Here is a 23,962-nt window from a genome sequence, read left to right on the forward strand (position 1 = left end):
TGCTAATGTCATGGAACCTAGCGGGACTAGGAAAGAAATTGGGCGATATAGAGTGGACTACCTATCTTAATTGCCAGGATGTTTGTTTCTTCCAAGAAACCTGCCTGAGGAACATATTTATATACAAGGTTTTACCTCATACAGCATTCCTGCCCAACCACCAGAGAAGGGTTTAGGTCGTGCAAAAGGGGGTTTATTGATGTTATTAAATAAGACATTATATTGTGATCATTTGCTATTAAAAATAGATTCAGTGGACATGATCGGTAGTCCAACTTGCATTCCATCAGGGTTTAAAGATTGTTTTAATGTTTATGCCCGTTCGGTATCTCGTGGCATTGAGTCCCAGACATTATGTCAATTGTTTGAATTTTTTGGATACCTTACACCCTTTGACCTTGTTAATAATAGGAGGTGATTTGAATTGTACCTTTGAACCCTCTATTTTGATTACTGGGTTAACTGATGAAGAAGATTAATTGTGGGGAATCCTGCAACTAACGGATACAAGCCAATGTATCTGCTCTTGTGTGGCCTCTCAGCTGGCCAATTTGTCTAAAATATGGACTTAGGGCCTGTAATGAACGTACGTCCTCAGATTTAGATATGGTGCCCACATTTAAGAGAGGTATTTCCTCCAGTACTATTGACTACTTCCTAGTGGATGTTAGATTGTGGCCTGTATTGAAAGATATGAAGGTGGAACCTCGTGAGAGCGACCATAATCCTTTACTTCTTACCTTGAGTGGAGATGCATTCAGGAGATCCTCACTTATTCAATGAACAGTGGTCCCTGCTCCCTTGCTGAGCAATAACCACATTATAGTTTGTTGGCCAAAGGTAATGTCCAACCCCTTTCTAATAACTGGGATTTATATGGCCTTTATTGATGAGATAGTAGATTATGAAGAATACGATGTCAGCAATATCCCCATCCTTAATATTCATGAGTCATTGCTGAAGAAGATGCAGAGTTTTTTTTTAACAAAAATATCTCGTCCAACTCTTTCGTTTCTAATACGGCAGTTACTAATGTATGGTTTAACAAGGATTGTGCAAAGGCTAAGTTGGCGTTAAAAACTGCAATTATGCATGGTTCTTTAGGGGAGATTCGATCTACTAGATGCATATATAAAAAGGTGATAACGCGTGCGAAAAAGATATGGGAAGAGACTGCTTGGTAGGGCTTGCTTGCTGCAGCAAAATTAAAAAATATTAAGCTATTCTGGTAATTATTATCAAAAAACAGAGGGAACAGGTGCAGCTTCAGGAATCATATACAACCTGAGACTTAGGTTACTCACTTCACCCAACTTTATGCTGCTCCACCGACTCCACCAAATAGCAGTTGCTGTGATCTAGCTCCTTCACCCTCAGTTACTTCTAGTGAGTATTTTTATCCATCTGGCCAGGATATTCATATACCAGTAGACTGTATTTTCTTCTCCTTAGAGGAGACATTAAATGCGATCAATTCCTTAAAATCAGGCAAGGTTCCGGGACCTGACAAGATACCTGGAGATTTATATAAATCGGAACCGATTATTTGGTCCTGGTATATAAATCTGCTTTCAAATAAAATTGCTGCAGGGGGTGCAATTCAGAGTACCTGGAAAGGTGCGGAAATTATTCCAATTTATAAAAAAAAAGGGAATGCTAATCTGCCTGTTAATTATAGACCTATCAGACTTATTGCTAATTTACAAACAAAAAAAAATGGCGAAACAACTTTGGGCTAGACTGATGAATTGGGCACATGCACATCAGGTCGTTTCTCCTTTGCAGGCGGGCTTCTGCCCTAAAACCAGCACATTGGACCAGGTATTCAGATTGGCGCTTCTGTATTGGAAGTATGTAGTCTTTGCCAAACAACCCCTACATGTTGTCTTTGTGGACCTACAATCAGCTTTTGATCTGGTCCCGAGGAAGAAGTTATGGGAAGTACTGCTTAGGTTAAAAATCCCACTCAATATAGTTGATCTCCTGAGGCGGCTACATGAGAATACTTATGCACAGGTGAGGTGGGGAGATCATGGAGAGTTGACAGATAAAATCCCTACCCCGAGGGGTGTACGCCAAGGCTGTGTTATGGCCCCGTTTTTATTTACTCTTCATCAACGAGGTTTTGCCTATACTGCTCTCTTGTCAAAATGATGCCCCAACTTTGAAATTCCAAAAGATACCCATTTTACTCTTTGCCGATGATTCACTTTTAATTTCTAAGACTCCGATGGGTCTCCAAATTCTTGTAGATCAATTTAAATCTTTTTGTTTGGATTACGGTTTAGAGTTGAATGTTGATAAAACCAGGTTAATGGTGTTTGGCCAAGGTTTTCGTGGCAGATGCACCATTGGCCTGGATGGGTCTATAGTGACCCGGGTTAATTCAATTGATTACTTAGGCGTGAGGATATCAAGTAATTTGCTTTGGGAGGATCAGATTGGGAAGTGTGGGGGGCTTCTTCAGAATAGAGCAGCTGCTTTCTGATGGACACAACTACCTGTGGATTCCTCACCTAATGAATACTCCCATGGCGCCAGCATTCGACGGAAATCTTCTTCCTAGCTTCTGCACGTCGACGAGGACGTCACTCTAGCCCACGCGACGCCGTCTGACGTCATACAGGCAATAAGAGGTCCTCGCCGACGTCAGTTCCCTTTTTTCCGTGCATTCGAAACGGTTATCTTCGAGGGAGCTACTGTTACTTTCGTAATTACAGTGTATTTTCTGCTGCATAGTTCTTCTCTGCGGTAATAATGTCTCAGAGAAAGTCAGGTTTCAAGCCCTGTCGAGAGTGTGGGGGCAAGATGTCCATTACAGATCCTCACTCCGACTGTCTATGGTGTTTGAGCTCCGACCACGACGTCGCGACTTGCGATTCATGTCAGCACATGAATCCGAAGGCCCTCAAAGAACGTGAGGCTAAACTATTCATGGCGAAGTCGAAGAGAAAGGAAAAACATCACAAAAAGTCTTCTTCGCCAAGGTCTCATCGGCGTCATAGAGACTCCCTGCGCCGTAGAGATTCACGGCGTCATTCCAGCAAGGAGACTCATTCGAGGTCGCCTTCGGCTCGGCGTCGGAGGACTTGGGAGGTCAGTCCCACGGTCACGCCGCATCCATCGACGCCGTTGCCCTCTCCGGCGTCACCGACTTCGCCTGGACAGGCGTCTGTGATTGAGGTGATGCAGCCTCTTGTGTGGTCTCCGGTGTCGCAGACGTCGAGGTCGGGGTCGCCTTCGATCCAGGCACCCCAGTATCCGGCTTTTCCCACCCCTGGAGCAGATAGTACCGCATTTCTGAATGCGATGTATACCATCTTTCAACAGATGGCTCCAGGAGGTGCTCCGGCTGGTCCTTCGGGGCCTTTGGCCTTTTCATTGGGTGATCCTGCGCCTCTACGGCCGGCACCCTTTATGCCCTTTCTCCCTTTTGGGAATGTGGGCTCGGCGCCGGTGTCGGCGCCGGTGGCTTCAGAGGGATTGTCCCCGGAGGTTTCCATCCCGTCGACGTCAGGATTTCGTCCTGTGACTCCGGTGGGTCCATCGGCTCCAAGATCTCTTCGTCCTGCTCCTTCATCGGCGCCGGACACTTCTGGAGATCGGCGCCGATCTTCGGCGGAGGCCATGTCGACTCCGCGTATCGAGCAGAGGCTACATTCGAGGAGGCGTGCTCTCCGTCTTTTGGAAGAGCAGGAGTACCAACGAGTCCTGGAGGAAGGAGAGGTTGAGGACTCTGGTGATGGACTGCATGGTCTGGATACGGCCAGTGGGCTGGATACTTCCCCTGAGTGGGACCTTTCATCTCCAGGGTAGTATACGGAGGAGGCTGCTACCTTTCACGCTGTGGTAAGGAAGGCAGCTAACTTTCTGGACCTGCCTTTGCCGGTGGCAGAGGCGAAGCAGAATTTATTGACGGAGGTACTGCATCCGGCCTCTGCTGCAGCGGAGCCTCTCTTGCCGTTTAATGAGGCTTTGCTTGATCCGGTGTTAGAGGTGTGGAAGAAGCCAGTATCTTCCTCGGCGGTTCATAGGGCTGTGGCCAGGAGATATCGAGCTGCACCATCTGACCCTGGCTTTCTTTCTAGACACCCTACGCCGGAGAGCTTGGTGGTGCAAGCCTCCTGTTCATCGAAGTCAGCGCCTGGATCTTTCCCGACGGTACCTGGAGACAGGGACTCCAAAAAGCTGGATGCACAATCCAAGAAAATATTTTCATCTTGCAGTTTGGCGTTGAAGGCCACCAACGCAACTTGCTTTCTGGGGAGATACATCCATGCTCTTATGGACGATATTTCATCTTCATTTACGGAGCTTCCCCAGGGACTCTTGGATGTTGTCTCGGACGCCCAGGCTGCCGCAACCCAGATTATACAGTCTGGGATGGACACGACCGACTCGGTGGCTAGGGCGATGGGCACGGCTGTGGTGGCAAGGAGACAGGCCTGGCTCCGTAATTCAGGGTTTTCTGCGGACGTGCAGTCGACCCTATTGGACCTCCCGTTTGATGGGGACAAACTGTTTGGAGCCAAGGCAGATTCGGCCTTGGAGTGATTTAAAGAGAGCAGGGCCACAGCCAAATCGTTAGGGCTGCAAGATCCTTCTTCCTCTGCCTCTTCCAGGTTTTTCAGGAGGTTTCGTGGATTTGGGCGTGGCTCTTCCGCCTCTTCCTTTTGGGGGAGATTCCAGCAACCTGCCTCTTCCCACCCCTATAGATCATTTAGAGGGAGAGGTAGGGCCCGCACCAGAGGAGCCTCTCAACGGCACTCTGCCTCTTCCTCTGGAGGGGTGCAGCTGGGAAAGCAGCCTTAGGCTTCCACCATTTCCCACTCACTCCTCTCCTGTAGGGGGAAGGTTACGGCATTTTCTCCACAAGTGGGAGACTATTACAACGGACACTTGGGTTATCAGTATTGTGGGAAAAGGCTACACCCTTCCCTTTCGGGAGTTTCCGCCCCCCATCCCGCCCCGCCCATCTTATTGTTCAGAAGAACACCTCCTGTTGCTAGAACAGGAGGTTCAAGTCCTCCTTTCAAAGGGCGCGGTGGAGGTGGTCCCAGAGCAGGAAAGGGGTCGAGGTTGTTACTCAAGGTACTTCCTGATTCCCAAGAAGGATGGTCGGTTGAGACCGATCCTGGATCTGAGGATCTTGAATTGGTTCCTCAAACAGGAAAAGTTCAAGATGCTGACCCTAGCACAGGTGCTTTTGGCGTTGAACAAAGAAGATTGGATGGTGTCTGTCGACTTGCAGGATGCTTATTTTCATATCCCGATACTCAAGTCGCACAGGAAGTATCTCCGGTTTGTGGTAGGGTCGCAGCACTATCAGTTTGCGGTCCTCCCGTTTGGTCTTACTTCAGCACCTTGAGTTTTCACGAAGGTGATGTCGGTGGTTGCGGCAGAGCTCAGAAGGAAGGGGATAGCAGTATTCCCTTACTTGGACGACTGGTTGATCAAAGCCAAGTCTCCGGAGCTTGTGTCGCATCATCTGCAGTCAACAACCCAGTTGTTGTTCGACCTGGGCTTTTCGGTGAACGTGCCCAAATCTCACCTGGAGCCCTCTCAGCGCCTCCTGTTCATAGGGGCAGTACTGATACAACATTGAATCGAGCCTTTCCTCCGCCTCAGCGGATTCAAGATATTCAGGAATTGGTTCCAATGTTTCGAAATGGAGCAGTAGGTACAGTCCTCAAGGTCCTTCGTCTGCTCGGTCTGTTTGCCTCCTGCATACTGTTGGTCACGCATGCTCGCTGGGACATGAGGGCTCTTCAGTGGTGCCTCCGAAGGCAGTGGTCTCAACACAAAGGAGATCTAGAAGGTGTGGTCAAGATCTCCAGAGATGCTGCTGTGGACTTGAAGTGGTGGATTGCGAGCAACAATCTTTCACAAGGAAAGCCGTTCGCGCAGTCGCCACCAGTGGCCACGGTCTTACGGATGCTTCCACTCTAGGGTGGGGAGCTCATCTGGGGGATCTGGAGATCAAAGGACTTTGGTCTCCAGAGGAACAGATGTTTCATATCAATCTGTTAGAGTTACGGCTGTACGTCTGGCTCTCAAGGCCTTCCTCCCTTCCCTTCGTGGTCAGTCGGTACAGGTCCTGACGGACAATACTACCACGATGTGGTACATAAACAGGGAGGAGTAGGGTCGTACCTTCTCTGCAGAGAAGCTCTTCGACTATGGTCCTGGGCAAAGGACCATCAGATTTGCTTGGTAGCAAATCATCTGGCCGGGGTCTTGAATGTACGTGCGGACAGTCTCAGTCGCCAATTCACGGCCGACCACGAGTGGCGTCTCCATCCAGGTCAAGTCTGTTTAATCTTCCAGATGTGGGGGTTTCCTCAGATAGATCTGTTAGCCACTCTGGAGAACGCGCATTGTGCGTTATTCTGCAGCCTCCAGTATCCGGTGCAGGGAGCATTGGGGGACGCGTTTCAGATAACCTGGTGCGACCAGTTGCTTTACGCGTTTCCCCCCATACCCTTGATTCCTCGAGTGTTGAGGAAGATTCGACAAGACCGGGCCCAAGTCATCTTAATAGCTCCGGATTGGCCAAGGAGGGTGTGGTACTCCGACCTTCTCAAACTCTCGCTGTGCCCTCCGCTCCGTCTCCCTCTCAGGGCAGACCTCCTCTCGCAGTCGCAGGGGCAGGTTTTACACCCCAACCTCCAGAGTCTACACCTACATGCCTGGAGATTGAACGGGGCAACCTGAGTTCCTTCTCTCTCCCACCTGATGTAGTGGATGTTATATTAGCGGCCAGGCGACACTCCACTAAATCTATCTACGCTAATAGGTGGTCTAAATTTGTTATGTGGTGTGGAGAGAGACAGATTGATCCCTTACATGCTCATCTGTCAGATGTTTTGTCTTTTGCTCTGTCTCTAACGCAGAAAGGTTGTGCAGTGGCTACCATTAAAGGTTATTTGTCTGCCCTGTCAGCCTTCATTTGTCTTCCAGACCAACCATCGTTATTTAAGTCCCCTATTGTTCTCAGATTCTTGAAAGGTCTTCTAAATAAATATCCTCCAAAACCATTCGTTATGCCTCAATGGGATTTGTCCTTGGTCCTTACTTTCCTTATGGGGTCCCCTTTTGAGCCTATGCATTCTTGCCCCTTAAGGTATTTAGTTATTAAAACAGTCTTCCTGGTGGCTATAACATCTGCAAGGAGAGTGAGTGAGTTGCAAGCCTTATCGGTAAAACCCCCTTATACAACTTTTTATGGGGATAAGGTGGTGTTGAGGACCAAGGCTGCTTTCCTCCCGAAGGTTGTTTCACCTTTCCATTTGGCCCAGACAATTACTTTTTCCACGTTCTATCCTCCGCCTCATCCTTCTAAGGAGGAAGAGAGACTACATCGCTTGGACCCAAAGAGGGCGTTAAGCTTCTTCATTGATAGAACGAAGGATTTCAGGCTGGAGGATCAGCTGTTCATCGGATACGTGGGCAAGAGGAGAGGAAAGGCAGTCCACAAGAGAACACTCTCCAGGTGGGTTGTTCTTTGCATTAAAATCTGTTACTCTTTGGCAAAGAAGGATCCTCCTGATGGCATTAGAGCTCATTCCACCAGAGCTAAGTCGGCCACTTCGGCCTTGGCCAGAGGTGTTCCTGTGGTCGACATCTGCAAGGCCGCAACTTGGTCGTCCCTTCACACTTTTGCGAAACATTACTGTTTGGACTCTGAGGTCAGAAGGGACTGCCATTTTGCACGGTCAGTGGTGCAGGATTTCTTGGTTTGACCATTTCGGCACCCACCACCGGGCGTGGTACTGCTTTGGGACTCTATTCATTAGGTGAGGAATCCACAGGTAGTTGTATCCATCAGAAGAACGAGTTACTTACCTTCGGTAACTACTTTTCTGGTGGATACATTAGCTACCTGTGGATTCCTCACGGTCCCACCCGCCTCCCTGTTGCCTTTCTGGTCTTACCAAGTAATCCTTGAGTGCGCTCCTCTTGGTCTTCAAGGTTGCAATAGATTTTGTATATATGGATACTTGTATATATGTATATATATGTATATATCTTTGTGTATATACATGATTTGCATATATTTGTTTGTTTGATTTTATAAAAAAAAAAGAAAAAAGAGTTATATTAAATCTACAGCCATTTTATTGCAATGTTGTGTGATTTACAATGTTATGGGATGTTGCCTTGCTCTTTCATTGCATTGGGTTATTATTCTCATGCACGTAAAAAATGTTGGTACTGACGTCGGCGAGGACCTCTTATTGCCTGTATGAAGTCAGACGGCGTTGCGTGGGCTAGAGTGACGTCCTCGTCGATGTGCAGAAGCTAGGAAGAAGATTTCCGTCGAATGCTGGCGCCATGGGAGTATTCATTAGGTGAGGAATCCACAGGTAGCTAATTTATCCACCAGAAAAGTCGTTACCGAAGGTAAGTAACTCGTTCATCCTGCGCTTCTATAAAAGTTCTGTATTTAAAGCCGTTTCTCCTGCCATTAAAATTTATTTGCCTAAGGCGCAGGGAGCGGCTGCCTATGGTGCTGAAGTATGGGGATTCTCTGATTGTAAAAAAATTGTCTGTGGGAGAAAATAATTTTGCTAGGGCTTTAATTGCTTGCCTGCGGAGTACACCGTTAATACCATCGTTTTTGGATTTGGGGTTTGGACGGTTCCCAAACTTGTTATATACAGGGACTCCTTTTGTGATCTTTTGAAGAGACCCAATGCCACCTCCATTCCATGGATCAAACTGGTTTCACATTCTGGGACTGACAAGTTTTGGGGAAAATCCTCAAAGCTTGGAAAAAAGTCAGTTCTGTCTTGAAAACAACATATTGGTCCTACGTAAGAACGGAGTTAATTCGTAGTAATTCTAATGGTCGTTTGACTAACTCTTTTATGGACTTTAAGCTGATTTCTCAGTTTGAACCATCTTTGGACCTTATATCAGACCTGCAGGGGAAGACGTACGCATGTTTTCGATTTGGGAATCTTCTGTTTTCCTTGACAAGTAGATGGGGGTCTGTTCCTTCTTTTGACCTGTGTCCTGTATGTCATGGTAGCTCAAACGGTGGAGCACTTTATGTTCTTTTGTCCCGCTTATTTTACACCTCAATCAAAATGGATCCGCACAACCTGCCCTGCCTTGGGTGTGACTCAGTGTTGTACAGCAATGAGGATTTTAAGAAGTGATACTTCTAAATTTTTGACTGTGGCAGTTAGCAAGTTCCTTGTTGCTGCATGGTACATACGAAGTTGTTTTTTAAATGGTAGTTCTTATGAATTATTTTAAGTGTGCAGTATTTTAAACAATTTTTATGTCCATGATTACATTTTAATTAGATGTTTATAATGTTATATTTTTGATATATACTTCCTTGATTATAATTTATCTTGATTGTATTTGATGATGCTTTAACGGTCATGTAACCGAATAAAGCTTGTGCTGATGATGATGATCACAATTGTTATTGAGCGGATCGTTGACTGAAACTACACAGTACTTTCAACCATACATGTAACTCCACTAAATTGTCCCTCAGGTTGCATTCATAATTTAGGTACGGCTTTTAGTGGGGTGTCCATAATTTTGGTAATAATTTCCCACACCATGTTACCAAGCACTCTATTACATAATTATCTCTTTGGATGTGTCTATTATGTTTGGCAGCGAGTGCCTATTCCAGTAAGTCTTTCTGCCACTATCTCTTCTCTGGCGCTTTGGATGCAGTCCACAGTATGTCTATCTTGTGTCTTAATAGTACCACGCACAAGAGCACCATTTGCGCTTAAATTTTTTAGTGTCTTCTGATATAGCAATGTTTTCTAGTAAACACAGTTGTATAATCCCCTCTAGGACTATTTGTACTATATGCCGTAAAGCTCTAAGTACTGCTCAGTAAAAGTCCACTCGTGACTGGCTGAACCATGTCATGTGTAAAAAGTCAGCCAAACGTAGATCACATCTACCATATGCTGTTGGACTCGCCTGGTATATTTTACCGTTTTCTGACGGTCATGTATGTTCTATGCAGAATACTAAATTGGATTATTTTAAATCTAGCTTTGAGTGACACGTTTGACCTTTCCATACACACTTTTCCATTCAGTTGCGGTCAGCCCATCCAGCCAATTAACACTTCAATGATTTTTGGCGTGGTTCATCTCGCCACCCCTATCGAGGGCCACCTGCAAATGCATTATAAGTTGCTTACAACCTGCCAAATGCAAAAATTGGTACATCAGTGCGTGTTCCTGCATCTTATCCGGACACATGGTTTAGATCTTGCAGGCGGTGTGGGCCAAATGGGTATATTGCAAAAAATTGTCCTGGTCAGATACCAAATTGTTTCTGGGCCTGTGCAAATGATGGGGGCAAATTTCTTAAATCAACTCGAACAGTGGCAGAGGAAAACTGGACAAGTGTATCTTGTATATGGTTCAGGAAGGACATTCTGCCCGATTCAAATACGGTGTAGGGTGTACTTCCTCACCAAAAAGAATTGGGAGTTTATTCCTTTTGGTTCGAAAGAAAAGTCCAGATTTAGAATTCAGACCCATGCTGGACCTAAGAACTACAAACAAGTGGTTAAGGAGAGAGAATTTCAGGATGTTGTTGTACCAGATTTAACTTCAGTGGGGACTGGATCTGTGCCATAGAGCTTCTGGCTGCCTATTTCACATCTAGAAACATCTGAAATTTCTGAGGTTTGTGGTTGCCAACAATCACTTCCAGTTCATGGTCCTCCCATTCAGAATGAAGTCAGTACAACAAACTTTATCAAAGTGTATTGCGCTGGCTGCAGCACATCTCAGACACCAGACGATTTTTGTCTACCTACATGAAGACCACTGATTGAGAAATCCTGCTACTTCAAAGGAAACTTTGAACCATTTTCATTCATCATAATTCAAAGATCCTTTACTGCCTAGATCTACATTCTATCTAAAAAAAAAAAACTCAAAAAAAAGTTGACTGCCACTGTAGTCCAAAGAATACGCAATCTGGGTCAATCTTGGACACTCTAGTCTCAAGATTGAAACCCCGAGGGAGTAACTGTCTGTCTGGAGTGTCACATTCTGCTATAAAAGTCTCTTCTGAGGACCCACCAGGTGCCTTCACTGGTAGAAATGATGGCCTCCTGCATATTCTTGGCTCATCATGCCATGTGTTACATGAGACAATCACAGCAGTCCCTTGATAACCATTGGAGTTAGCGTATGGGCAGCTGGAAAACACACTTATTCTGTTGCAGTGTTTCTGTCATATTCCTGGTGGTGTTGGCTAAAAAAAAGCAGTTGAAGGAAGTTCCGTTCTACCAAGATCTCCTAGTACAATTGCCATATAATCCATTCAAGGATATGGACACACACGTGACCTCCAGCTTCAAGGGAAGTAGTCAAAAGAAGGAGAAGACATATATCAACTTCTTGGAACTGAAAGCAGTCCATCTATCTCTAAAAATCATTCCTTCAATCTTTCAAGATGAGGCTTCTGCTGGTTCATATGGGCAGGACAGCAAGGTGTTACCCCAACAAACAGGAATCAGCTCATTCAAGACATGGCAGCACAAATGATCTGAAGGTAGCTCATAGCAGGGGATTTACTTCATCTGCCAAGGATCCAAATGTAGAGACTGACTCACACAACTGTTAATTTCAAGAAAATTAGGAGTGTCCTTAACAACTAAGTGTATGAAAGCATTTTATGCAACTGGGGTTATGCTCAAATAGCCTTTTTCACTGATGCAGAAAACCAGAAAATACCCAATTACGCCTAACTTCAGATAGGGTCAGACTGTAATGCATTTTTGATAGATTGTTATGGGAGGTTTCTATACACATTTCCTCCTATGCTTTGATCCTGAATATTCTTTCCAAGCTGTATCATTGCAAAGCCATAACGATCCTAATAGGATCATTAACCTCTACATCTATCTGAGCTACCACACAAAGATACTGGTCATGCAGACTAGACCTCCTTTACAAATCCAGGGCCACATTCTGCATCTCACCCTCCTATCGCAGCATAGCTCCTGAATCCTTAGAATATGGGCATCTGAATTTGGCTGTAGGACTGCATGGACCTTTTACTAGAAGTAGAGCTCTGATCATCCAGAAAGTAATAGGAATTCAAGTGGAAGATGTCTTGCATCTGGTGTATCCAAAACAACGTTGTTCTCTTCAGATGTGAGGAAGAAGTGATGATACTTTACTTTCTTCATCTGAGAAGGTCTGATCTAGAATTTTCATCATTTAAAGTATACCTAATGGCAATTGTGCCTTTTGGAAATCTCCTCAAACCTCTTACTTTAGAATGCCTGTGGTTGAAGACTTCTTGGAGGGTATTAGGAAAGAGGTTTCTCCTATTCCATCCTCATCTCTGCTCTAGGAACTAAACATGGTCATTTCCATGTTTAAGTCCACATATGAGACCACCTTACAGCTTTTACTTGGAAACTGCTTTTTAGTAGATCTTAACTTGGCTTGTTGATTGATTCAAGCGTTGTGTTCTCTGGAACCTTATAAAATGTTCCTTAAGGACAAAAGTGGTGATGACCTCATCTGAGTTTTCTTCCTAAGGTGGTTTCAGATTTCTACATTGATCAGACCGTTTCCTTTCCAGTGTTCTTCTTGAATGCTTTTCAGCAGAGAGAGCTTTTCACACACTATTCTTCAAGACACTTTTAAAATTCTAGTTTGACAGGACTAAACATATAACAGTCTGATCATTTGTTTGTAAATGGTTGTCCTACAAGAAGTTTATTTCCTACTACAAAGTAACCCATTTCAAGATGGGCAGTGCAGTGTGTTTTACTATCCTCCCAGTTAGCAAACAAATCTTGCTGGTAAACCTAGGAAATGTTCAACCAGGGGAGAAGCACTGCTGCAGCTTTGGTAAGAACTTGCCCTATTTCAGAGACTTCAAGCTGCTACCTGGAGGCCTGTTCATACATTTGAGACTGAAGTCTGGAGTTGGACTTCAGGGAGGATGCCCAAGTAAATCAGGGTGACGTTTGATGGTATTTTGCCGTCTTGTCTGACTTTTCTATTGGGATTGGCTTGCTATGCAATTATTATGACTATTGATGACGGACAAGAAGGAAAGGTTACCAGTAATCCTAGTTTTCTTCCAGGGGACTCATCAAAGTCCTAAGCAACCTTCACAAGTTTCGGGACAAGAAAGCAGGCAGCATTTTTCCTCTTGCACCCATGAGTCTTTGTTCTGTAAACATGAACTGACCTAACTGCCACTTGTGGTACATAATGGAACGCAGGGGAAAGGTTGAGTGTCTTAAAGGTGTAGTACCAATTTGTACTCTATGCCAGATAGCATTGCCTATTGTTTTCTTTTCAAAAAGGTTGGTGAAGGATTTTTAGTTCCTTTTTGTCTATGAAGTGGCTTTTTTTAAATTTTTGTTTATGAAAAACCTATCTAGTCTGCTTTAGCTTGCTAAAAGTCTGCAAGGACAGTTTTGTTCTGTATTTAAGCATACTCTTCCTTTCCCTTATCTATATATATATATTTGTATGTGTACACACACACACAACACACACACCCCCTCGCTCTCTCTTGCTTTGAGTTTTCACCTGGATGAGAATTAGGATTATTGATATGTAACTTTTCCTTCATAAATATTTGAGTATCCCATTAAGGACGAACATTGTTATCCTACATTGTGGTACTCATTCTGTTGACTTCTAGAAGATGACTGGCTTATTGGATGCTTATCACTGATTAAGCAAGCTTAAAAATGAACTGAGCAGAGAATCTTGCTGTCGATTGGCAGAAGGGGTCAGAAAATGAGGCCTTCTACAAGTACTGACATGTCACTGCCATCCTCTCTCTTCTATAATGAAAGCCATTTTCATTCATTTGGGATGTCCAAAATGGTGTCAATGATGTCTACAAGCTGCCTGACCATGTAGGTGATCCACCTTCCAAGAAACAAGCCTCCCAGAGCACATGCACCAAGTGTAAATAAATGTCCATACATTCTCTGCATAGTCTATTTTTTTGTACTAATTTAGTAGTTATCACCCATCCCCTAACATATTTTATAAGTTGAATTGGTTTAAGTGAAATCTTATGTGGGCATGGGTGTTCCTACATCAGCCGATTTCCGAATGACTCATGTCAACCTACAAGCACCTCATGAAGTCTTTGACAAGCAGTGTAACCAACTCAAGGAGATTTGGAAGATGTATGAAACTTGGAAGTCTGAATATTTTTGCATAAAACATGGAGGAAAGTAGAATGTCTTCTATAATGTCCAGTTGTGTTCCCTAATATGATAAGGAGCCTGTGTATGAGGAAACATCAACAATTGGCGTTACCTTTTAAAAGAAAGTGACCCGTGGAGCAGAGTGTTGTAAGGTTAGATCTTGGTAATTGCTAATAGCACTCTGCAGGAGTCCGATAGACGTTGGCACTAGTCCATTGGGAAAGGGAATGAGTGAGGGTACGATACAGTTCTGTAAATGCCAGGCCCATTAAAGATTGTCAGGACAACTACTGACTACATACATTATTTATATTTAGATTTCTTAGAATTTTTTCTTTATTGGGTATTCTGGAAATCTGGCATGGATCTGCTGTTTGCACAGACAATAGTATGGAGGTGCTTAAGTTTCTGAAGCAAGAATGGACGAGGTTAAGCTCCCTTTCAAAAGAAGCACAATTGGTTATATTTTAGCTATAGAAAACTGGCAAACTATTCTGGAAATAGTGAGTAAGCTAGTTCAGTACACTCATTAAATATGTGATTGACATTTCAGTGTGTGATCCCTAATAGATGCTAAGGGGTATGCCAGGTATAGATTGATTTTTCAAATGCAGAACAAAACTACTGTTATTTTTTTAATATAAGTGATCAAAAGGTTGACGAGAAATGTAAACTTTGATAAATTCTCTCAGTGATTATTGTCATAAGCAGGACAGTTTAGAAAAATGGAAGAGTGAGAATGCAGCAGTTCTTACAGCACTGATGAGAATGATAGTCTAGTCATTAGGGTTTTCGCGACAAGTTCTTAGAACTACTGTCAAACTTTCAACTGACCAAATTGTCCTCTTAATTCAAACATCCTGCAGGACTGTGTGGCTCCCTAGAAGGAAGAAGAGTTTGGTGAGTGAAATTTTTCTATTGTATGAAATCTGGCTCCTTACATGCTACAGCTTTGATAGGTTAGTCGTGCACATGTCGGAGGGTTAATTTTGATTGTTTTAGCTACTTCTAGAAAGAACCTGATCTACAAACCATTATCGAAGATGGCAGTTATCAATGGATTTCTGGAATGTTTTAAAAGCAAACGCCCCATCAGTCAGACAAAATGATGGTTAGGGCATACCCAGCTTTCCTCTTGAAAGGGATTTTCCTTATTAAATGTAATGGTGACCCGCCGATTTCCACTCTGAAACAGTAATGGTGTGTATGCATGGCACATTGTAAGACGTGCATCGTTTTTTTCAGTTTGAATGCATCTACATAAACTTCCTTGTCATTTGCTCTAACCATAAACGTACATCTCTACAGGCTGAGGCTTTAGTACACTTGAACTAGAAAACAAACAGCTCATGGCTTGATAAAATCACACGCCATTACACTAGAAGACAAGTTGCTAAAGTATCCTTAAGACGGACACATATATAAAACTGCTCCAGGGATATCAGGTCACACTTTTATAAATCCTACTGCTTTTATTTCTCCTTCCAACATCCTGAAGCTACTTTCTGGACTGTAAAGCATTTTCCGCTTGGAAAATTTGCATATTGAACCTTACTGAGAGCAATGGTTCTCCAGCATGGGTATGGTTATATTGTGTAGTTTAACCAACCTCCCGGGTTTAGAAAGGTGTAGTGTATCAACAACAAAAAATCAAAGCTGAGATGACTGTTAGTGTGCTGTAGGTTTTCAAGCGAGTTCTGAAACTTGTTTAAAGAATTTTAACTGATTTTCCAACAGGAATTTGATACTATGCCTGTAAAATAGGAATTTATGTTATAAGTTGCTATTAAGTATTTGCTTCTATAGTTAGCCTTTCTGTCCCTGGGAACAAATTCTAAAGTGTTTTTGTCTGGGAAGCATACCTAAGACAAAGGACCATTGTTCAAGGTAAGAAATAAGAAATTAAGGGTCTAGAAATACATTTTCCAAAAACATGTACCTAGATTTGATAACCAGCCTTTGTATTAACACATCTGTTTTAACACAGTTGTCCATGGACCAGGGACTACTACCCTGCGCTGCCTGACACAGCTTTCAAAGGGCAAGCTGTTCACAAATGTGATTTCGTACCATTGGTGCATCTCCTTGCGATCCACAGTTCGAAGGAAGGCACCTTCTACGTTTCCTACTAATTGTGTTTTGGAATGAGTCTCAAGCACCTTTTCCGAGTTGCTAAAGGGTTTTGCTGCTTCAATAGGATACATCATTTAGAGATTGCAGACCCTGTGATTTTTGCAAGACATGGTTTGCAACTGCAAAATCTGTTTGTACATCAGGCCCTAATAAAGCATTCCTACTAAGGACCAGCTAACATTTTGTTATCGCTCTATAGCTAAGCAGTCTCTGCAGCTGATCCTATCATGTAATTTTTAAGCATGTTACTTAAAAGCTTTCAATCACTTTGCTACTAAAGAAATTTGGAGTCTCTAGTTACCCCAATTCAGCCTCTGCCCAGGTTCATGGCTTCTGTTATAAATTGTTATAATTCCTGTAATCTTCCCTATAAAATATTAGCTGGAACGCACAACCAGTAACAGCATTTTAATGTATTTCGTTCTAATTACTGTGCAGTGATTTACCTAATTGTATTGTTCTTGATAGGTATGGGTGATCTACATATTTTCTTTAACTGATGTACACAGATGGCGCAGCACTTATTTACACTTCTATAAAAGAGAATAAAAATATTGATATTGTATATAAATATATTGTTCAGAAACTGTATGGATTTCCATTCAATGCTCCCGCTCTTGTTGTGGAGAAAGATGCAGTATTTATGTAAGTACATCACACAAATCAGCTCTTTGCATAAATAGGTTTGTGATAGATTTATTCAAATAAATATATATTTTCGACCTACCTAAGAAAATATTCTTACATTAGTCTTCGGATTTGAAATCCAAGTGTCTAATCTGATATGGCAATGAACAGTTAGTGATGATTATTCTTGTTAACTGGATTGGTAGGGTAGATATCACAAATTCTCAGCTGAGTTCTAATATAAAATGTCAAGTACAATCTTTTTGTTTAGTTTAATTTACCTTTGAGAGATGAGCCATGTGCAGTTCCTTCAGTGTACATTATCACCTGAAATTGTCATTGTCAGGTGTAATTTCTGAATTGGAGCATGTCAAGGATAAAAAAGAAGGCAGGAATACCAACATTTAAGGGTTGTAAGAGTTGAATGAGACTGTGGTGATAAGACAGTGAGTTGCAACGATGAGTTGCAGATGCCAGCCAATAAGATATCCTCAGTTACAAATTCAAAATATTCATGGACATAAGTAACCTAAAATGGAATCATGACCGTATTAAACAAGAAATGTAAATGAAATAGGAACATGACTGAAAAGAGCTATGGTATATTAAATGAATAATTCACAGCACAAGTACTTGTGAGTGGTGAAATTGAATGAAAAGTGATATCAAATAAATGGTTAGGCAAGTAGTCCATGTGGAAGGATTGAACTTTTAATGGGATGCTTAGTAGAGGAAAATATAAGAAAGAATTTGTTGGATAAGTTAAAGAGAAATGGATAACTGATTAAATTGACATGTGGGTTTAAACTGAGGTTTGTTAATGAAGGGTGTAAGTAGGAGGAAAACTGTAAAAATAAATACATAAATAAAAAAGATTTACATTAGAATGAAGCGACTATGCAGTTTTGGATGTGAAAAAGCAGATGACTTGATCTGAGGATACCACTCGGAAGAAAACATTTTACTGCAGTATTGGAACTTTCATAGATTCACATGCTTGAATACTTCCCTGTCGTCGAGATGGTAGTCCCCGGTGGAATATAAAACCAGGCTTGAAGATGTATGCACAGAATACATGAAGTAGGCCTCAATACAATAACCCATCCTAGTCGTTTTGTAAAATAGACCCAAACTCACACTTCAACCAATCAGATTGCCTCACCCCTCTAGAACCTCCTGTGAGGAGCTTCCTTCCTTCAGATTTTCCACTGCACGTTGTGCTGAGGAGTCTCCTTTGAGCTCTGCTCAAAATTTTCTGTCAGAAGACCTGTTTCTACAGCTTTTGGATATTTCTATCTACTCTGGTGATTCAAACTGGCTGCCCTGTCAGAGACACCAAAGAAAGGCCTTTTCAGATCCTGTGCCTCATGCTTAAAAAAGAGATTATACGTGGAGGATCCACATGAGGAGTGTATTTACTGCCTGTACCCCAGCCACAAGACTAAGGACTGTGAAATCTGCAGGAAGTTTTCTACCAAGACCCTGAAGGACAGGGAGGGTCGCCTTCTTTTGTGGCGGCAAAGAGGTAAGAGTGGACACACTGCCTCTGAGGACAGTGCCTCTTCTTCTATTTCTGCCCCTAAAACACCTCTTAAAAGAAAACAAGAAAGTTCTGAGGGGCAAGAGCCACCTAGGAAAAAGACATCAAAACATGGCACTCCACAGAAGAAAAGACTGGGTACAGAATCCCTCAAAAAAGCAAAGAAAACTGCTTCAGAGCCAGCCACTCCTCCTCCTAAAGTACTTCACAGGTTTAAAAAGCCTAGCTCCGTGCCGTGGACGATACCCTCGTAGACCACAGTTTCATCAGTGACGCCGGTGGTGGTAACCATCTCTACGTCGTCGGCAGCTGCTGTAGGATCTTCATCGACGACGGTATCATCCTCGTCGACGGTGCACCCCATCTCGTCGACACTTCTCTCGCCGACGACACACCCGTCAGCGATGCCCTCTTCGACGATGCTCTCGTCGACGACACCTCTGACGACGCCTCCGTCGACGACAGTCCAACCGTCGGCAACAATGTTTCCAGCGACGACGGTATCGTCGAAAGTGGTTTCTTGTCTTCAACACCAGGATTGCTTCCAACGAAAAGACAAAGACCATCTACATTACTTTTGGGTCAACCTGTGCAACATACTCCGCTTAAAAAGCTCTCTAAAGCTCGTTTAACACCTTCTGTTACATCTCCGAGCAAAGTTTCAAGACTTTTGCCATCTAGGTTTTTAGATGACGATGATGATGAGGGCTCAGATCAATATACAATGTTTGGAGTAGCTAGAAGTCCTTCACAGCTACATGTGAAATGCCAGGAGTACTCCGACTACGATTCGTATTATGGACAACAGTACTATGACCTAGTACCACAACAGCAGGGAACAGTATCTATGCCCTCCGGTCTGGTGTCCGAACTCCAGGCTATGCTGGCGGACTACAGAGGACACTTCTACCCTCAACGAGGAAAGATCCCACACCAGCAGTTTCTGCTCCAGCTACTCCGGCACCTCTGCCAGCTTTTCCTACCTTGCCACAAGTTCCTCTTCTGTCTCCGCAGAGTCCTCAGGTCCGGGCCTCTTCTGATGAAGAGACAGAGGAAGGAGAGGTTCTCTCCGACCAGGACGAATGGGATGAGTATGTGCTCCGGGCACCCCCTTCTCCGGAGCCATTAGCAGTCGAATCTCCTCCTGAGGATATTGGCTCTTTCCATAACCTCTTAGAGAAAGCGGCAATGAGGTTTGAGCTGCAGTTGCCATCTACGCAGCAGGACTGTTTTCTGTATGATTTTAAAGAGCTGCACAGAAAATCCGTTAGGGCTATTCCAATCATTGACCATGTCTGGAGTCAGGGGCTAAAAATTATGAAAAACCCGGCGACAGTACCAGCGGTGTTACCAAAGCTGGACAAAAAGTATAAGGCGACAGAAGACGCTCTAGCGTGCCTAGTGGGTCACCCTAAACCAGACTCTGGGGTTTCCCAGGCTGTCCAGAGACGCTCCAAGAATCCTTCAGCGCCTTTATCTGCCCCTCCTGATAAGGACGGAAGGCGCCTGGACAATATCGGGAAGAGGTTCTCTTCTATGTCGGCAATTGTGGTCCGTGCAGCAAATTCATTGGCACTATTGGGCAGATATGACAGACAGCTGTGGTCTGACATCTCCCACTCTGTAGAAGATCTTTCAGATACCAACAAGTTGGACGCAAAAAAGATCATTATGGAGGGTCAGCGAATATCTGCAGAAGTAATTGACTGCGCCCTGGACATTGCGGCCATGGGATTTAGGCTTCTGGCCAGTTCAGCCGTTTTTTAAGGCTTCAGGGATGGCTCAAAGCCACTAATTTCAGGCCGGATGTCCAAACAAAGATCCTGGATCTCCCGTCCGATGGCCAAGACCTGTTCGGCAAGCATGTCGACGATGCCCTTCAGGCGATCAAGGCTGATACTGATACTGCCAGGTCATTGGGATACCTACAGTACAAGCGTACTCCCTTTCGGGGAGCCAGGAGTAGAGGCCTCTCCTCTTTTCGAGGTGGCTACCTGTCCTTTCGGTATCCAGCCTACTCCTCCCAGTATCAGTCATCCAGTACCATCAAAGGCAGCCTCCGGCAGCAGCATACAGCAGACCTTCTCCTAGAGGAAGATTGGGATGACAGTCCAGGGATGCCTCGCGCAGGCAATAACAGCCCCCAGGGGCCGGCTACCCCTCCCTCCTGGTCTGGTCACCTACGTCGCTGGAGTCAGATCACAAGCGACAAGTGGGTTCCGGACATCATAACTCATGGCCATCTACTAGAATTCACTTCCAAGCCTCAAGAAACTCCACATTACCGGGAACGCCAACAACATCTGCATCTTCTCCTTCTAGAGATAGCGAGCATGTTGTCCAAATGTGCGATAGAGGTGGTACCCTCTTCGCAGTGAGGAAGAGGTTTTTACTCTTGATTCTTCATCGGAAAGAAGTCCCTTCTGTGGAGACCCGTCTTGGATCTTAGGCAGCTCAATAAATATCTCAAAAAACAATCCTTTCAAATGGTAACTTTGAAGGACGTACTACAGCTTCTCAACGGAGGCAACTTCATGGCTTCCTTAGATCTTCAGGATGCATGTTTCCATTCACCCCAAGCACAGGAAATTTCTAAGATTCACGGTAGCCGGCCAGCACTTTCAGTTCAGCGTGCTACCCTTCGGACTCAAATCCGCCCCCCAGATTTTCACTAAGTGCTTAGCTCCAGTGGCTGCATATCTGAGACGTCTCAAGCACCAGGTATTCCCATATCTGGATGATTGGTTACTAAAGGCTCTGAATATCTCTGCTCTACATCCCTCCCTCACGAACACGTTATGTCTTTTCCAACAACTAGATCTCACTCGCAACAGAGACAAGTCATAGCTTCAACCTACCAGAAGGATAATGTTTCTGGGTGCTATATTGGACACAAACCTTGTAAAAGCCTTTCCTGCAGAATAGCGCCAACTCAAGCTTTTGACCTTGGCTAAATCAGTTCGAAGAAAAAAGTCTTTCAGTTTGGTGGTCCAAATCATTACTGGGGATGATGTCCTCCTGTATCAACCTAGTTCCACACTGTCATCTTCGAATGCGCCCTCTACAGGAAGAGCTCGACAAACAGTAGAAGCAGGCGCAAGGGTCCTTTTGGGAACATCATTCAGGTAACACCAAGGATGGTCCACTCCCTCCAGTGATGGTCAACACCTGCAAACATTTCAGTAGGTCTGGAGTTCCTGAATCAAAACCCTCCGTTCACCATCACGACGGATGCTTCAATGGACAGGTGAGGAGCATGTCTCCAAGATTCGCAAGTCAGTGGCAGATGGCCCAATTCTCATGCGACGCTGCACATCAACCTCCTCGAACTCAGAGCTGTGTACCTTGCACTACAAGCTTTTCTACCGAGAATACGAGGTCCGTCTGTGCTGGTCTGGACGGAAAATACGACCACCATGCACTACATAAACATGCAAGGCAGAACTCTGTCTCGCTTACTTTCCACAGAAGCTAAGCTCATCTGGACCTGGTGCATTCAGAATTCAGTGCACATACGGGCGGAACTTCTCCCGGGGGTCAGCAACACCACAGCAGACTCACTAAGCAGGTAGATGCAGTCTTCCGAAGGTGGGGGACACTGAACCTGGACCTCTTTGCGATGCCTCAGAACATGAAATGCCGTTTTTATGCAAGCTTGCATCCCCAACCAGGGTCGTGGGGAAATGCTCTTTCGATAGCATGGTCAGGGATTTATGCTTACGCCTTTCCTCCGATACACCTTCTTCCTCGGGTCATCAGCAAGATCAAATCGGAGCCCTGCCAGATAATTATAATTGCTCCAGCTTGGCCACGTCAACCGTGGTACACGGAGCTTCTGTTGCTATTCTTGTGTACTCCCATCAAGTTAGCACCCATTGCGGACCTGCTCACCATTAGCCAGGTCCAAGTGAGGCATTCGGATACCAAGCATCTCAGGTTATGTGCATGGCTCCTGAGTTCAATGAATTGGGTCATCTAAACATTCCCATGGGCTGTCAAACAGTTTTAGCTAAAGCTTGTGTAGATAGCACCAATAAGACATACATTAAAATGGAAGCTGTTTTGTTTATGGTGTTCTGCGAATGGTATTCATCCGCTTACATCTACTCCAGAACAGATTTTACCGTACCTTCTCTAACTGGCGAAGTCTGGTCTTGCTAATGCTTCCATTAAGGTCCACTTAGCTGCAATCTCCAGATATAGACGACCATCCAAAGGACTGTCTCTCTGGGCTCATCGACTGATAAAGCAGTTTATGAAGGGCTTATTCTGATCCTTTCCTTCAACCAAACGACCTCCTCCATGTTGGCAACTGAATACAGTCCTAACTCAGTTGATGAAGGAGCCATTTGAACCTATTCATAAAACCAACATTAAGTATCTTACCTGGAAGGTAGCGCTCCTATTAGCGTTGACATCTGCTTGCAGAGTAAACAAGATTCAAGCCTTTACCATCCAAGAGTCTTTCATGAAGTTTACAGAGGACACAGTCATCCTACGGACAAACCCGAAATTCATCCCAAAGGTGCCAACTGATTTCCACATGAACGAGCCAGTGGTCCTAAGGACTTTCTTTCCACTGCCCCAAACTGGGCCAGAAAGATCGTTGCATTCTTTGGACGTCAAGTGATGCCTTACATTTTATTTGCAGCGGACATCCTCAATCAGAAGATCCAGTCAGCTGTTCTTGGCATTTAGTGCACCCAGGAGAGGGCTTCCTGTCTCTAAACAAACCATCTCTAGATGGATTTCTACTACTATAGCCTTTTGCTACCAAAAAGCTGGTCGACTGCTGGACAATAAAGTTTGCGCACATTCTACACGAGCAGTGTCCACTTCTTGTGCACTCTTCTCTGGAATATCCCTTCCAGACATCTGTTGTGCAGTTACGTGGAGGACAACACACGCCTTCACGAAGCACTACTGCCTACTGAATCGCTCCATGATGCCGCGGTGGGTCAATCAGTTATTACATATTTGTTCTGATAAGGTGAGTTGTTAGTTTCCCTCCATCCGCTTCTGATTTAATCACATTTTCTGGTTATTTATGTACCTTTCTTGCATATTCATATATTTGTGTTTGCAACGTTATTTTATTGCTCTGCATGTAACTGTCTAATGACACTCTATATAATGATTGACATAGACAGTATTTCTTGGTACAGAAAATGTGTTACTGCTTGCTTGCTGTATTCAAACATGTGAATCTATGAAAGTTCCAATACTGGAGTAAGAAATAAGTTATTTACCTGCAACTGTAGTTCTCCATTATTGGACACTTTCATAGATTCACATGCGGCCTGACCGCCTTGCCGGAGGAGCTCACCTTCTCTCTTTCAGTGTGCTGGGTTATTTCAGCCCTTGTGCTCAGAAAATCTGAGGGAAGGCAGCTCCTCACAGGAGGTTCTAGAGGGGTGAGGCAGTCTGATTGGTTGAAGTTTGAGTTTGGGTCTATTTTACAAAAC

The 23,962-nt window shown here is 44.2% G+C and overlaps 1 protein-coding gene across 2 annotated transcripts in view; it reads left to right on the forward strand.

The window, feature by feature from the left end:
• The window catches only part of DYNC1LI1 (dynein cytoplasmic 1 light intermediate chain 1), a 417,576-nt gene that overhangs the window by 213,972 nt on the left and 179,642 nt on the right, over positions 1-23,962 (forward strand). For both annotated transcript variants that reach the window (XM_069211991.1, XM_069211990.1), the window contains exon 7: positions 16,840-16,975. In XM_069211991.1, coding sequence (XP_069068092.1) covers positions 16,840-16,975 — 136 coding nt within the window. The remainder of the gene's footprint in view (positions 1-16,839; positions 16,976-23,962) is intronic.

This window comes from Pleurodeles waltl, chromosome 10 (genome assembly GCF_031143425.1).
Source record: "Pleurodeles waltl isolate 20211129_DDA chromosome 10, aPleWal1.hap1.20221129, whole genome shotgun sequence".
In the NCBI taxonomy this organism is placed as follows: domain Eukaryota; kingdom Metazoa; phylum Chordata; class Amphibia; order Caudata; family Salamandridae; genus Pleurodeles; species Pleurodeles waltl.